This window comes from Toxorhynchites rutilus, chromosome 2, assembly GCF_029784135.1.
Source record: "Toxorhynchites rutilus septentrionalis strain SRP chromosome 2, ASM2978413v1, whole genome shotgun sequence".
Taxonomy (NCBI): Eukaryota; Metazoa; Arthropoda; class Insecta; order Diptera; family Culicidae; genus Toxorhynchites; species Toxorhynchites rutilus.
In genome coordinates, this window is record NC_073745.1 from 97,845,820 (window position 1) to 97,861,774 (window position 15,955).

General features: G+C 41.3%; 1 protein-coding gene across 1 annotated transcript; it reads right to left on the reverse strand.

Annotated features, from left to right (window-relative positions):
* Nucleotides 1-1,718: 1,718 nt before the first annotated feature.
* Nucleotides 1,719-15,794, reverse strand: LOC129764884 (tubulin beta-1 chain). The gene is made up of 2 exons (XM_055764443.1): nucleotides 15,451-15,794; nucleotides 1,719-3,146 (listed from the first exon to the last, which is right to left on the reverse strand). The coding sequence occupies exons 1-2, from the start codon at nucleotides 15,505-15,507 to the stop codon at nucleotides 1,860-1,862; spliced, it is 1,344 nt and encodes a 447-aa protein (XP_055620418.1). The 5' UTR covers nucleotides 15,508-15,794; the 3' UTR covers nucleotides 1,719-1,859.
* Nucleotides 15,795-15,955: the final 161 nt, after the last annotated feature.

Sequence of the window (15,955 nt, forward strand, 5' to 3'; positions counted from 1 at the left end):
CCAATGAATGTTTCGCATTGATTGCGACAACAGGTATGAAATATAATTTGAGGTAATTATTTTTCTGTAATTTAATCAATGTTTTTGTCATGCGAAAATAATGTTAATTTTCATAACATTTCATAACAGTTTACGAAATTCTGCTTTTCAACTGGACCAGTTAACGTCCGCCCAGTTAAACCAGGACCAGTTAGCGAACGACTACGTTACTACGGGTACCGTGTAAAAAACCGGGGGAAAATTACATCTCTATCAGCTCATATTCCTTCTTCATGCTCCCTCAGCATATAACGGTAATCAGTGTTTGTGACGGAACTTAGCGCTTATGACGGAAATTAGTGCCGCACTCCATCACGATGCTTACGTAGATTTTAGGTGACCTGGTTTTGTTTACGCGAATTTTCAATTAACGCGGTTTTTCGAGTTAGCGCGTTTTTTTAAGCGGATTTTTGTTCGCGGTTTTTTTACGAGGTACGTATCCCCCGCGTAAAAAACCTAGGTGTATACGTAACCCACGTAAATTCGAAAGTTGGGATTCTTTTCAAACAGACCTCGTATGCAGCCAAATATCGTGTTCTCGTATGTTATCGACTCGGGTATCAAATAAGAGCTGAAAAAAATGTGGCTTCCACAACAAACCGTGAAACTTTGCTGTTCACGTCATTCGCCGCGCGGAATAAAGGAGAACACTTGACATAGGTAAAATATGATACGAAGAGAACGAACAAAACTAATTCATCCAAAATACGAACAGCCAAAAGAGAACCGGGATAGAATTGATGTGAACAAAACAAATAACAAAACCGTGTGAACATGTTTTTTTTAATAATCTGATTTGAGATTTTATTTTGCGATCTTTCTGTTGTTTTTTTCAGTTTGTTTCCATCTGATGTCCTATTTGCGATTGCGGAGTTCCGACCACATAGTCTAGTGGTGGTCGAGGCTAACACAAAACTGGCAACGCTGACTGTGCGACATTCGGATGGATTCCAATGGTTTTGTAGTCCAATTTCAGCGAACGCTTTTTTTCGATTTAGTTCATTTCTTTTTTGTGTAACAATCATTAAATATTTTGTTGTCCTTTCAATCATCATTTCAGATTAGAGGTTGGAATATTTTAATGTTTTAAAAGTTAATAAATAAGCGATAAAAACGATTTGAACGATTCGATCCTCATCTTCCCGAGTGCGGGAAGAGTGAACACAGTGAGTTAATGAAATGGGATCTGAAATGGAATGAACAGAGGTGGACTTATGTGGGGAAGAGATGGATACGAATTGGATGAAAACAAATACAGAAGGTAGACTGTAGCAGATCCAACTTGCTTTTCTCACGTGAAGATTCCTCGATTGAAGTGAAAATGTAAGGAAGGTGAACAAGGTTAAATTAAATTAAACAAAGGAGAATTTGATTTTAGTTTTCTGTTTTTTGAAATAACTTCACTTTTATTCTTTCTTTTGCAGAGCTGGCAGTGGTTACTAATTTGCGACTCTTATCTTTGCTGTTTTAAGATTTTTAGTTTTTTGCATGCTGCGCGTTGGCTTAGTTGTTATACTAATTTCTTTTCTCGTGTCTCTGACACGTTGATCTAATTTGTTGTTGTTGGTTGGATCTCTCTGATTGTGACACTTTTCGTTTTTCTTTTCGAAAAAAGAATGTTGCATTCTCTCTGATTTTTTTCTTTCTTTCTTAAAAATGGGATTAGTAGAAGAAAAGTGGCGCAGAGTATTTGGGAAAATGTTTGGAATGAGAGAGAGAAGAGAGAGAAGAGAGAGCTGCATTTCAGCTTGTTTGTTTGGGGAGGAGAGGTTGGCATGGAAAGGGCAAGGGGGTTTCGAATGTGCGAGAGCTCAATTAGTTTAGTTTTCGTCAACCTCAGCCTCTTGCTCTTCGTCGAATTCGGCATCCTCGTCGGCGGTGGCCTCCTGGTACTGCTGGTATTCGGACACGAGATCGTTCATGTTGCTTTCGGCTTCAGTGAATTCCATCTCATCCATACCCTCGCCAGTGTACCAATGCAAGAAAGCCTTACGACGGAACATAGCGGTGAACTGTTCGGAGATGCGCTTGAACAGCTCCTGGATGGCGGTCGAGTTACCGATGAAGGTCGCAGACATCTTCAGTCCTCGTGGTGGGATATCACAGACGGCAGTCTTGACGTTGTTGGGGATCCATTCCACGAAGTAGCTGCTGTTCTTGTTCTGGATGTTCAGCATCTGTTCGTCGACTTCCTTCATCGACATGCGGCCTCGGAAAACGGCGGCGACTGTCAGGTAGCGTCCATGTCGTGGGTCACAGGCGGCCATCATGTTCTTGGCGTCAAACATCTGCTGGGTCAGTTCTGGAACGGTCAGCGCACGATACTGCTGGGATCCGCGGGAGGTCAATGGAGCGAAGCCAGGCATGAAGAAATGCAGACGCGGGAATGGTACCATGTTGACGGCCAGTTTTCGCAGATCGGCGTTCAATTGACCGGGGAAACGCAGGCAGGTTGTGACTCCAGACATGGTGAGCGACACGAGATGGTTCAGATCACCGTATGTTGGGGTTGTGAGTTTTAGGGTGCGGAAGCAGATGTCGTACAGGGCTTCATTGTCGATACAGTACGTCTCGTCGGTGTTTTCGACCAGCTGGTGAACGGACAGGGTGGCATTGTAGGGTTCCACAACGGTGTCTGATACTTTTGGCGAGGGGACAACGGAGTATGTGTTCATGATTCTGTCTGGGTATTCCTCACGGATTTTCGAGATCAGCAGTGTGCCCATACCGGATCCAGTGCCACCACCGAGCGAGTGGGTCAGCTGGAAACCTTGCAGGCAATCGCAGGATTCGGCCTCCTTGCGGACGACATCCAGCACGGAGTCGACCAGTTCAGCACCCTCGGTGTAGTGTCCCTTGGCCCAGTTGTTACCGGCACCGGACTGTCCGAAGACGAAGTTATCGGGGCGGAAAATTTGTCCGAATGGTCCCGAGCGGACGGAGTCCATGGTGCCCGGTTCCAGATCGACTAGCACGGCACGTGGCACATATTTGCCGCCGGACGCTTCGTTGTAGTACACGTTGATGCGCTCCAGCTGCAGATCTGAGTCACCGTGGTACGCTCCAGTGGCATCGATTCCATGCTCATCGGAGATGATTTCCCAAAACTGTAATGGAGAGGAGAAAAAGGAGACATTAGCATTTTTTTGTGGCGCGTTTTTGGGTTCATTGGAATTGACCTTTTAGGGATGGAGTCTTTGTGGAGTGAAATTAATTCGACCCTCGGTATACGACGCTAATTTTCGAAGGAAAACCCACAAACATGCGGATGACTCATCGTCCTTTCCACAGCCGTTTGATACATCCGCTCAGCAGTTTATTACACTTCTTTAACCCTCACCCGAATATAAAGTAGAAACCACCAGACTGTGAATGAGTAAACAAGGACACTCTCAATATCCAGAATATACTGCCACTACGAGACGTGGGGAGAGTGACGGGTATGAGTCATGAATATTTCGTGTTCCTCGTGTCCCTTGGTTTTTTTTTTCTTTCCTCTGTTTAATCGATAAAGCCCGCAATGTATCCCCCTCTATTTTATTCATTTCAGGATACGAAGAGAGAGTTCAGGTAGTGCATGCGCACGCGCCATATTGTCATCGACACAATCAGGAAAAGGAAAAACATCTTACCATGTGCCGGGAAAATAGTCCAATGAATCGTGTAGGGGACCCCATTCTTTGGATGAATGATTCATCGAAGGCTTTCCACACCTCTTGTTACTTTCGATGCCAGCAGCGGGAGTGGGGTCAATGAAATTTTATTGTACCTCGAATTGTTTGTAACATTTTTTTACCATGGTTTCAATTTGTGACAAATAATGTTTGGAGAGGTCGATAGAGCGCCCCTTTTTCATGGAGAAATTTTCTGATTTGGGAAACATGTTCCCCTTATCTTTTTTGATACAAATGCGGCAACAAACTCGTTTCGGGGAGACCCACTCTATCGATCAAATCAATGTACCACAGAGCAGGACAGGTGAGTGTGGGCCGTACAAAATCCGCTCCGTTCAAGCCATATGGCTTTTGAGGGCAGCAGCCTCTGTACACAGTAATTCGATCATGACGCCGTTTTATACACAACGCGCATGCCAGCAGACCGAAGAAATAGCAAACACTCGCGCTCCCATGACCATAAATGGAGGGAATGAGAAGAATTTGCATCGAACATGTTCCCCACCGCACACATTCCACCGAAGCCGCCCCCCACCATCATCAACGGTGGAAATGATGTCATCTTGCGCTCCACGTACACGCAGTGGTATGCCACGACAGTGCGCGTGGAAGATTTTTTTTCTGTTCAACGCGACTGTGAGATGTTGTTTTGAGGAGCCGTTAAATGTTGGAGGCAGCCCGCCACGCTATTTGTCGCTCTGCGGACACGGATTAAAAGGTGTATAATGAAGTGACACACACGCAAATCCCACCGAGATCCGGTCGGGCGACTCACGTTTATCGTCGACCCAACTTCTTAATTGCTGACATAATACACAGCGCCGCCGTGTTCTGTATGTGGATTTGATTCAGAACTGACGTGTGGAGACAACACCACACACCGTTGTTCACTCGCATGGCTAGAAAATGGCCGATGGAATGACCTCAATGCATTTGCGTTCGCGGCGCACACGGTGATGATTCCATCGGTCATCGGTCAGGGAGCTGACCACCACTCAAACAAAACGAGATAACTGATAGATAATGATCTACCGCCTGTTGTACGTAATGATGTCATAGTGGGCCAGAAATAGAGCGTTTCATTGAAGCTAAGTGACACACACGCAACAAAACACCGGCGTATCCAGAAAGTATGACACTTTTATCTGCGATCTACAAAAAACATAAACAACTGCCGCGATAAGGATTAAAAAACAGTTCAAATGTTTGGATTCAATAAAATGCAAGCTCAAAGGGTAGTGCGATATTGTAAAAAAAAAAACTTTGAAATTTCTACCTAATATCCGCAAGCTGATAGCAAATCTAATGCCATTTTATGGTGGTTATATTTCGGTGCTCAAGTATGTGGTAAGTGTCCAAATATTGTTTCTATTTGTAAAATGTAATACGAACAATAAAAAAAGCAGAATCATTTCCCTGAAAGTGTACATTCTGTCAAAAAAAACCAAGAATTGACCATTTGAAAAGTTCACCACAAGGAATTGCACGTTGGGACTCGGACATTGTCCCGCAGATGGACAGCTTCGCGCCCGAAACCGGTCGACATAAGGTAAATTTTAATTCGTTTAATTGAGTAAGAATTAAGTGTTATGTCTTGTCTCGCGTCGCGTCTTATAATTGAAATCTGTTATTATTATTTTATTTTTGTTTGCGAAAGTGTATCTTCTTTTCGGAAGAGATTTTCTCAAAAAGCTATACAATAAAGTTCAATAAACGGGGGTCTCCGTAGCCACATTGGTTGCGCGTTCGCTTAGTAAGCGATCGATCGTTCAAAACTCGGGGCCCTCATTGACCATCTTTGTGTTGTTACAGAATAACTACGTCCACGCGACAATCATCAGCGATGGAGATCGATCCACGGTCAAAATAAGATAGATTCATCCATACAACTGCTCTGCTCTGCATGACACATCGGGCTGCTGTTCTATAAATAACTCAACAATGATCAATCAACTGTCTCCGCTGTCCGGTCTAACTGGATAATGGAAGAACAGAACGAAAACTCTTAGGGTGGGTTTAGACTAGTGATCAGAGCTTGGAAATATTGAGCTTGTTAAGCAACATTGAAAATATATTTTTATCAGTGTAACGCGTTTATTTTGCTTGTCGATGCTACTGTCATTCTTTCGACGGCAAACAAATTTACAACTGTGTTCATTCATATTCATTCTGTGCTCTCTGAGCTTTCCTTAAAGCTCGAGTCATGAGAATTCATTCAGATATATTCATTGCCATTGAATTGTCAGGAATGTTGTGACTGTTCATTTTCAATATTCCGATATGTGTGTGATTTTCTCATTGAGTCAGTGCCTTGCTGTTTTTGAAGTTACTCCGAAAGGGCAACGCAAATCGGTGGCGCAAGCGGAAATGCCAACAAAAGAGCAAGATCTGCATGCACACTCACAGTTAAGAATTGCTTAGGCTTGGACGGCGAGGGGGCATTCTGCAGAATCGATCCAAGCAGCGAATGCAAATTGTGTCAGCCAAAGCTGGATATTGGCAATTCCGTCCGCTAATCCTATAGCATAGTTTGATCCGTTTGCAAAAGGAAGCTCGAAATATTCCCATTGCGGTCGTGTCTTGGACACCACCATTTTATGTTCGTGTGTTCAGAATTAAAAAAAAATTAATGTTTGAAATTTGAGTCAAGACGGTATTTTTTACATCGGAATTATTCTTTTGAAGCATTTCTGACAAATGGATTTGGAACTGCATATTCACTATGTAAAATGAAAGCAATTTAACTGAGACGGAAACCTTGCATTCTTGAACAATTTAATTTATTGTCACTATTATGAGCATTCAGTACTCAACGAATTTCTCCGTTTCGTCAGTGTCCGAGAACGATGCTGATAGTGAATGAACTGGTATGTTAATGTCAATGAATGACAAAACTAGGGATATTTTGTTTTGCTCACATTCCGTGAACGCAGAACAGAACGAAAAACAGAATGAAAGAAAAACTGGATGAATCAACTGTGAGTGGCTTGCTGTGATTGTGAGGTTTGGCGTTGGTTCATTTTCGGTATCCCGAATGCAATGGTATAATGATCGAATGTGGCCGGAAATTCAGCTGAAAAGATTGATGTGATACAGATATTTCCAAGCACTGCTAGTGATATATTCATGTGAAGAAATATGATGAGATTTATAGAAATCGCATCAACCGTTTACACTAGCGTGAACTTCTATAATGAATATATTCATATTTTCGGTGAATTTATTCACCTAAAGTAGAACTGCATCCAACTTTAGTGATTTCTCACTAGAGAAATTCACAAGCGTTTACATATGCTGAATTTATTCAAGTTATATATACCTCGAATAAGTGTATCATATTTATTCTCACCCGTTGACACCTATTTTCACGTGAATAAATCCATCTATAGTTATAGATCTCCCTAATGTAAACCCGCCATTACGCCTATATGGCAACTGTGTAATGTGCTAATTATAGATATATAGATATGATAAACATGCGACATGTATACGATTGATATTCGGCTCTGTTACAGCTAAAAATGCTAATGAGCATAAATTAAACAAAAGGGATAAAAAAAAAGTTCAATAAAAATAAAGTTGAAAAATTCGGTTCTATTGACTAATTTTTCCCAGTCATAGTGCTTATTTGACAAAACGTTTATCTTCAAGTTGTGATATAGGTGAGCATTGGGCTTGATGATCCAAAAAAAATTGATGGAGTGTATAAAGTGTTATATACAGTTTGATTGATGGATTACAGATTTGCAAATAATTCGATACAATGCGCCCACAACGCATAACTGAAACTGAAATGATGGTTCGAAATTAATGGGTCGGCGCTGATTCTGTTGTCACAACAGGGATAGATAACTAACGTCCGTGAAGGGTTTTTACTGACAAGTGACGTCTTTCCCTAGAATGTTTCTAGAAAAAAAAAAGATTTCTAGAAACGATGCGCTTATCTAGAAACAAGATGCTTCTCTAAAAGTAGAGGTGTTCTCTACAGATGTTTTTTATGTAATGGAAAATCTGAAGATGAAGGACAACTTCACATCCGGAAAATGGTTGCCAGAATCATATCCAAAACAGATATTGAAGGGCTAGATACTTTCTTCTGGTTGATTCGACGATATTTTTTCTGATATTACAAGCAAAACACTTGTATTTTTCCTTAAACAATTCTGGATTCATCCGATCGTTTACAAAATAGATGCAATTAAATCTGTACCCTTTCTGAATGTTCAAAACTTTACCATGCTACTTATGATAGACTCTACATATTCATACTATCGATCAGTGCTTGGTTCGAAGGGTATTTAAACTATAGGTGAAACCATTATGGTCAATAGGCGTTCATGCGCAATACTCAACGCAAATTTCATACCACTGAATATAGGCCTCCATAAATCTTGAATTGTTTATGCAATCATAAAACACAGACTTTCATGGTTAAATAACACTTTTCCGCATGGAGAGAAAACCTAGAAAGTCTGCCTACAAAATGTTTTCACCTCATCAGAAATGATATTTCCCCAATAATTGGCAAAAGTCGGAGCTCGATCGGAGATATTTACAATCCAATACTCCTCCTTGCCGCCCCCCGCCCCTCACAATTCATCATCCGAATCTGTACGAAATTGGTGGAGAAAGTAAATTTTCCACCCCAACGGAAACGTGCAGCATCAGCAGCAGCCGCATTTCTCTCTCGGAATAATTTTTATTGATCAATTAGTTTCCGCTACCTCTCCGGTACCCGACTGTTACTGCTGCTGACTGACTCGAGATGCAACGGTTCCACCGATTGACTTTCAGTTATAATGAAAGGAGCGCCGCCGCTCTCTTTCAAGATACAGTTAGACAGGTAAGCAACAACACAACAGGTATCGCGCGATAGCAGAAATTGATATATAACTGTAATTAGTGTCGTCGTGTTAGTATCTTGCCTTTCTCTAGCAAGTCGACTCTTTTTCGACAAACATTACCCTCATTAATACTAATTCTCCAATATAAATTGAATGCCTTAATCAGGGATCTATGAATGCAACGTGGGTAGGTCGAGAGAGAACAAATAGTGACAATGAACCGAGCCCAGGGCGACATTAATTAGTGGATTATCGTCCCACTTCGGCCGTTCGACCCGACCTACTGAATTAAATCAAGCAGCAACATTGTAGGCGTTGTTGTTCACATTGTATTGCCCATTCCGGGGAGAGGTCGGTGGCACCCTTTCATGTCAATAGAAACAGTAGGAAATATAAGTGCCCTTCAAAGCGCTCAATAGATTTGCTTTTCCTTCTCAAAGAAGGACGCATGTCAATGTTTTGCTCTAAAATTGAACTTCTGGCAACGTCGCCAGAAGCATATCACACGTTTATTTTCTATCATTCGGCACGTTTCGGCTAACATCACGTTTTATATTTATGTAGCGTTTGGGTCTTGATTGACTGTTACTCGACATTCTCGTGAAAACAGAGGCGATTGTTCGTGATCTGTCCGGCGAGGTTTTCCCATTAGACCACGCGGCTGCTGCTGCTGCGGCGCGATTGCTGTGTGCCGGATCGTTTCCCATCAAGATCCCTCATCACTCAGCAGAACTTTCTCTTTCCATCAAAACACGCGCAAGAGAGTGTGGTAAAAAAAACAAACATCATCGAAAAGTGATGAGTGGTGTCTTCGACCTTTCACATTTTCAGGGAGCACGGCGAAAGGTGGACCACGACAAACTTTTATTCCTTCCAACCGCGCGTCGTGTCTGAGGTAATCTGCTTTTTTAATAGCATGACAGCCTCGCGTCATCAACATCAGCAGCAGCGCCGGTGGAAAACCGATTCCCACCACCTCCAATAATCGGACAAAATTCTCAGATGAGCTGCTGCTTCCCAGTGTGACGAGGAATTTTCATGAATGAAGCCATTACCGGTTTTTCAGCGGGGCTGAAAATAAATGCACCGTTCGTTCCGCACCGTGTGACCGCACCCGCGTGCCAAAAGCAGAGGGGGAGGGGCGCGATTGATCACATCAAGAGGCGCGGCGCAGCGCGCGTACACAACGCAGGGAGGGGCATTGAAGTGTGAAATTTGAGTCGGTACAATTTCGTTTTAATTGCTACAACGAAACAATGAGAGAGGATTGTTCGCAGCGGAAGATTGATGATGAACGGGGCTTGGCCCCAGCAACATAACAGAGCAGTACCAATTGAAACCATTGCTTTATTTTACAGTTATGTTCGAGATGCTCTTCTTATTGCTGCCTCTCGAGGAAGAAGCATATTGATTGTATCGGTTTGGGAAAAATGAAAGGAATGAAACACAATGTCAACATGAATAATGAAGCTGCGCAGCAGCATCCGCGAAAACGAGTCTTGTTTTGGCACCGATAATTTTTTCCCCGCGGAAGCCATTGGAATGTACCGAATACTTTCATCTCGAACGGAGCGCGGCCCACTTGTCGAGCGGTTCCAGCAGAAAGTGGTGTAATTTTTCATACAACTTTCCATTTTGGATGACGCGCAGCACAGCCAGACGCATTTTTAGTCGCTTAATAAGGAAACTACGCAGCCTCTGTCGGGGCCCAAGCATCGAAAAGCGAGTGATGTTCGTTCAGTTCAGCCTATCTGAATCGACTTATGGGAAGGCCAAAGTATGCACGCACTAGATCCAAAAGGAGGCACAAAGTACGGTAATCTTCCCACTTAACGAGACATCAACCAGCAACCGCCGCCCGCGGGGCACATTCCATTGCGCTGCAGTCATCTCTCTTTCTGAAGACTTCCTTGGAAGCCGGGGAAAAAGAAAATAACTGTCGAAGCCGTCGTCGCGCCTGTTTCGGCTTTTCTTTCATTATCCGCTTAATCGAATTTCATTTTCTTTCCCCCTTATTGGAAGTGATTTGCACCGCCGCGCTCTCTTCTTCTGCTAACACTCAAGAGGAAGTGATTGTTTCCCAAGCGCATGAATGCACTTGGGCTACGACGAGTAAGCGCTAAAATTGGAGATTTTGGCCTAGCGTAACACACCGACGAGATCCTCTCTAATTATCTCCGCGCGCCCACGGCTTTCAGAGCTTATTCCGTTTTATAGAGATCATTAGCAGCAGCTGCTGCTGCTCTAGCGGTTAGCACAAAATAGGTGCAAATGGGTGGCAGCCATCGACTTATTCGGCGGGAAGGGGGATTATTATCTAATTGCGATGGTGTATTGTGCGTGGAACTTAATACTCAGAGAAAATTAGTGGGTGTTCTTGATTGTTGGGTTACTTATAAGTGTATCATAAAAACTATAGTTATTACTTTTTCATTGTAGCGATAGGCAATTTGACCAATATTGGGATAGAAATTTAGAGAAGCAGGAACCCATATTAGGCCAAGCGTTCGAAAAATCGAACAGCGACTTCTATAATTTTTCATGGCTTTGGAAAACAACCATTTGGTAAGTTCTTCGGTATCAAATGATAGCTTAGTTTATTAGCAACCACGTACTATCAATAAATTCCATTCATTTTTGTTCAACTTTATTGGGCATTAAATTTGGTTTATGTGCGGAAGTACATATCCTAACAGAACCTAATGAAATGCAAAAATAATTTAACTTTTCTACAGTATTACTTTGATAGAATAACACACATTGTGATGTGGAAAAAGGCCATTAGATTGAACTTCCTATAGGAACAACAATGTAGTTTTTGGCCAATGTTTTTTTACGCGATTTTTCGATTATTTTTTTTTGTGTTGAAAACGGAAGAACGGAAAAAATAAATGGGGGTTTCTGTAACGCCAAGAATCAAAAACTGAACTCATTCATTATTCTCGAATCACAGGAGATCATCTAAGTCAATTGTCAATTTCAGAAGAAGCGCAAGTCGATTCTGATGAAGAAATGAAGCGGCAGGAATCATCATCAAATAATTTTGTCGAAAAACCTTAAACGGATTGCATCTCCATTGCATTTGTGAAACGACTCGCTTCATAAACGCAAAAATATTTTTGGAGTCTGGCTGGAATGTGCTATCCCCTATGCTAAATTAACCGGAGATTGCATCTACAGATTATTACAGATTCAGGTCCCTGCTAAATTCACTTAACCCTCCTGTACTCTTTAACTTCAAATTTGCTTCATTTGCATTTAGTTTTAATAGTCATTTAGTTCAACCTCCTCAAAACCAAATTATTGATTTTTCGGTATGTGATACCGAATGCGCAAGTATAGGAGGGTTAAGGGCAAGAACTTTGACTATACGGTCAGTATAAACAATACCTTTAAAAGTTTCCGACTTTTTGTTACGAACGAATTTTAACGAATTGCATATCAATCGAATAAAAAATTTCTTTTCTTATGTTAGAATTCTTTTAATAAGCTTGAATTGGAACTAGGATTGGGCGAAGTTGAGAAAAAGATCGATCTTGACGGATCAATTTTCTAAACGGCGTCTTTGAAAAATCGAATGCCTTATTTTCCAATTTTTACACTCGCTCCATAGATATTGTCTTTCCTTTAAAAATAGGATAAACAATACACATTTCTATTCAAACACCAAATGCATTTTATTTTGATTTTCAGCGTGAAATTCACAAAAAAAATCTGATAGCTTACAAAATTGATTCTGTTCACGACCACTAATTTGACCACCTTAAAAGGGATCCAATGTGTATGAAATTTGTCAGGTAGTTTTGGTGATATACAAATCAATGTTCACTGGAAAATAATTTATAAAAAAAATTTATACGATCAAAAAAGGATCGAGGTACAAAAAACGACCCAAAAAAACGGAAATCGAAGAAAAGATCGATCTTTTAAATATCGATCCAAGATTGCTCAATGCTAATTGCAATTCCATAAATCCGTATATGCTTTTAATTTATATTAACAAAAATGGATCGCCAAATGTATTGGTAAGCGCAAAACCCGAGGAAGGAATGGTCAGATTTGAGCTGTCTCTATTTTGTTGTATTCGTCTAGGCCAGTAGATCAGTGTTAATAGAAAAAAAAAATTTTTTGAAGTTCGAAAAAAAAAGTCCTGTATGCTCTACAATTGTAGAGCTCTACAGTATTCCTTCCAAAGCCCTAGATGCTCTTTTATACCTTCTACCCCTGCACCAATATGTGCAACTTGAAGCGGAAAAAGGTGCTCTTAGGCTTAAACGTACGAAACAATTCCAACAAGGAGATCTTAAGGGGCACTTGCAAATCCTGAAAGATTTTCAACTGAATCCTATATTAATCATGAACGAAGACTGGATGGAAACAGAGACTAACTTCAGCGTTCCTTTCAAAGTGATTGAATTCAATCGCAGCGTATGGGAAGAAGGTGGTCCAATAACTCGTCCGGGATCACTCGTGTTTTACACAGATGGGTCAAAAATTGGAAAATCTACAGGAGCTGGGATTACTGGACCAGGGATAGATGTCTCAATTCCAATGGGACAGTGGCCTACAGTTTTTCAAGCAGAAATACATGCTATTCTAACATGTACAAACATTTGTTTGGCTAGGAAACACAGGTATGCCAGTATCTGTATTTTCTCAGATAGCCAAGCAGCTCTAAATGCATTGAAAGCATATACTTGTCAGTCAAAGCTAGTTTGGGAATGTATTCTTTCTTTAAAAAAACTAGCTGTAACTAATGACGTTAATCTATACTGGGTGCCTGGTCACTGCGGTATAGAAGGTAATGAAAAAGCTGATCTTCTAGCAAGATTAGGATCTTCAACTAAATTCGTCGGACCTGAGCCATTTTGCGGATTATCTACATCCTGTCTGAAATCCGAGCTCAAATCCTGGAAAATATCGATGATTGAAGCCAACTGGAGAGCTCTATCAACATCACGACAATCAAGATCATTCATTACACCTTGTAATAGAATAACACGCAGCCTACTCAGCTTGAATAAAGCCGATCTGAGTATGTTGACTGGGCTATTGACCGGACATTGTCCGAGCAGGTATCATCTCAAAAAAATTGGGAAAATAACGGATGATAAATGTCGTTTCTGCAATTTTGATGCTGAAACTTCGGAACATTTACTGTGTCAATGCAGTGTATTGATTCAGCAAAGACTGCGGATTCTTGGAAAGGGCATTCTTATGCCTAACGAGATATGGTCTGCTGAACCAAAAAAGGTAAGAAACTTCTTAAAAGAAGTCATACCTTCTTGGGGGGAGATGCAAAGTCCTAGTGCGACTATCACTTATTCCTTGAGTGATGGAACGAACTGACAGCGCATATATAGTAAACTGGAGTGCACCACAATAGATCAAACTAATGGTCGCAGTGGTTCAATGCTCCTACAGAAGAAGAAGATGCTCTACAATTGGGAATATTCTTTTACATATGAAGTTTATAATAGAAGGAAATTGTAAAGGGCTCATTAGAAGATCAATCAATGAGAAGTTTTGGAATTGAATCCACGAACGCTCGCTTATTTAGAAAACGTGAACGTTCGAAAGAATTCATATAAAAAAATTAATTTTGAGCGGGACAAAGTTCGATAGGTCAGCTAGTGCTATATAAAACTTTCATGTTCGAGCAAAAATAATGGATGTTTTTACGACACGCCGCATTCCTAACATCATAATTTGACCTCAACTAGAACGTGATAGTAGGCCATAATTTTACACACTTTCATTTACCGTTAACGAAGCATGTTTTCCTCTTGAGGTAACACAAACCGTTGCCTCTTTTCAGCGCCAGATGGTTGGATTATTGCGCTCGTTGGCAAGGACCAAACATTCAGAACCATCAGCAAAGCAAATTGAAAAAAAACTTGAGCATAACCATCTGCCAGTTTTTTGGAATGAAAATTCAGAACAAGCGCATAGCAAAGAAAATCTTTTTTTTTTCAGGAAACTACAGCTAAGTCAAATCTTGCGGAAGATTTATTAGAGAGATTTCTAATAAAGAAACACAACTTTTTCGGAATCTTCATTTGAAAACAATTTTTTGAACCAACAATATCTTATGCACATCTTTTAAAAATTAATATACAAACCATGTGCAAATTAATCTACACAGATCTCCCCTACACAACCCTATTATTTCGCTTGCGTGCTGGAATGTCACCGCATTTCGAGATCTGGAATGATCTGCCAGCGCTGAGGTGGTGTGCGTTTCAGGCAGGCAGCCTGCTTTTTCGCTAACGGAAAAAGCTCTTCACACCAATATTGGTGGTGTGAAGAGTACAGTCTCACTATTTTTCTCTTTCTGCAGTATTATCACCATCCAGCGAAAGAAGCCGCGCGCGCGTTTCTTCTTCACACTGTGGCACAAATGATGTTCAACATTTTATCGTTTAACCGGAAGCATGAATGTGTGCGTGTTGTGCAAATTCAAACACCGCTGGAAGAAAATGCCAACGTTCAAAAAAGGGCCGCAACGGTTCCTTTTTTTTATAGAATCAATTTACCGTTAGAAACATGTCAAAATTCTGCTTCATATTGAACACGTTGAAAATCGCACAAATTAACACAAAATTGCAACGCATGTGCCCAATTCATCCTCTCACTGAGTGGAAAAAAAATCTTCACTTCACTCCAAAATCGATTCCAGTCGCTTCCTCGACAGTCATTAACTTTTTTTTTCTTCTCTCTCTCCAACAGCATAATTTTTGCAAATGGCGAGAAGCCATCTTGGGGGATTCCAACTTTCATGTGCACACAGATGGGGAGCCCTCACTCGGGGAATGAAAAAACACAATTTCTTCTCCACTTCGCAAAAAAATAAACTGCACCCAAAACGCCGTAGTTCGTGGAAAATAACTCACCTTAGCTCCAATTTGGTTTCCGCACTGTCCGGCTTGGATGTGAACGATTTCTCTCATGGTGACTGGTTTTTGTTTGTTCTTAACAAAGTTTTAACAAAGAGCGGAGAGGCCCCTAATTTGCGTTTTGTTAAACTAAAACTTAGATGTTTTTCCCACTGAACGAGAAAAACTTGTCCTCAGCTGCTCTGGATCTTAACAATTAAAACACAGGAAATTGTGTCCTCACTTTGCTGCTGCTGCACTCCTTTACTAAGCACAGAAATATTGGGAACAATAAAACACCGAGACTGTACTCCTTGACGATCACACACTAAATGAGCTGCTCTGCAGTGGATTATTCGCTTTTTGCTCTCTTGACAACGCCCCGGGTTCGGTTTTTATGAAACCCGTACACGACCGCACCGGCGCACCAATACCACGGTGGGCACGTAACGCACGCCGCAAAGCTCTCGCCCAACCAACCAACACCAACGCACGTCGTTTGCGCTCACCTGTAGTGGTGATT

Coding starts and splice junctions, on each gene's coding strand:
- LOC129764884 (XM_055764443.1), bottom strand. CDS start 15,507: ATGAGAGAAATCGTTCACATCCAAGCCGGACAGTGCGGAAACCAAATT. Junction 3,147..15,450: donor GAAACCAAATTGGAGCTAAG/GTGAGTTATTTT, acceptor TCTCCATTACAG/TTTTGGGAAATCATCTCCGA.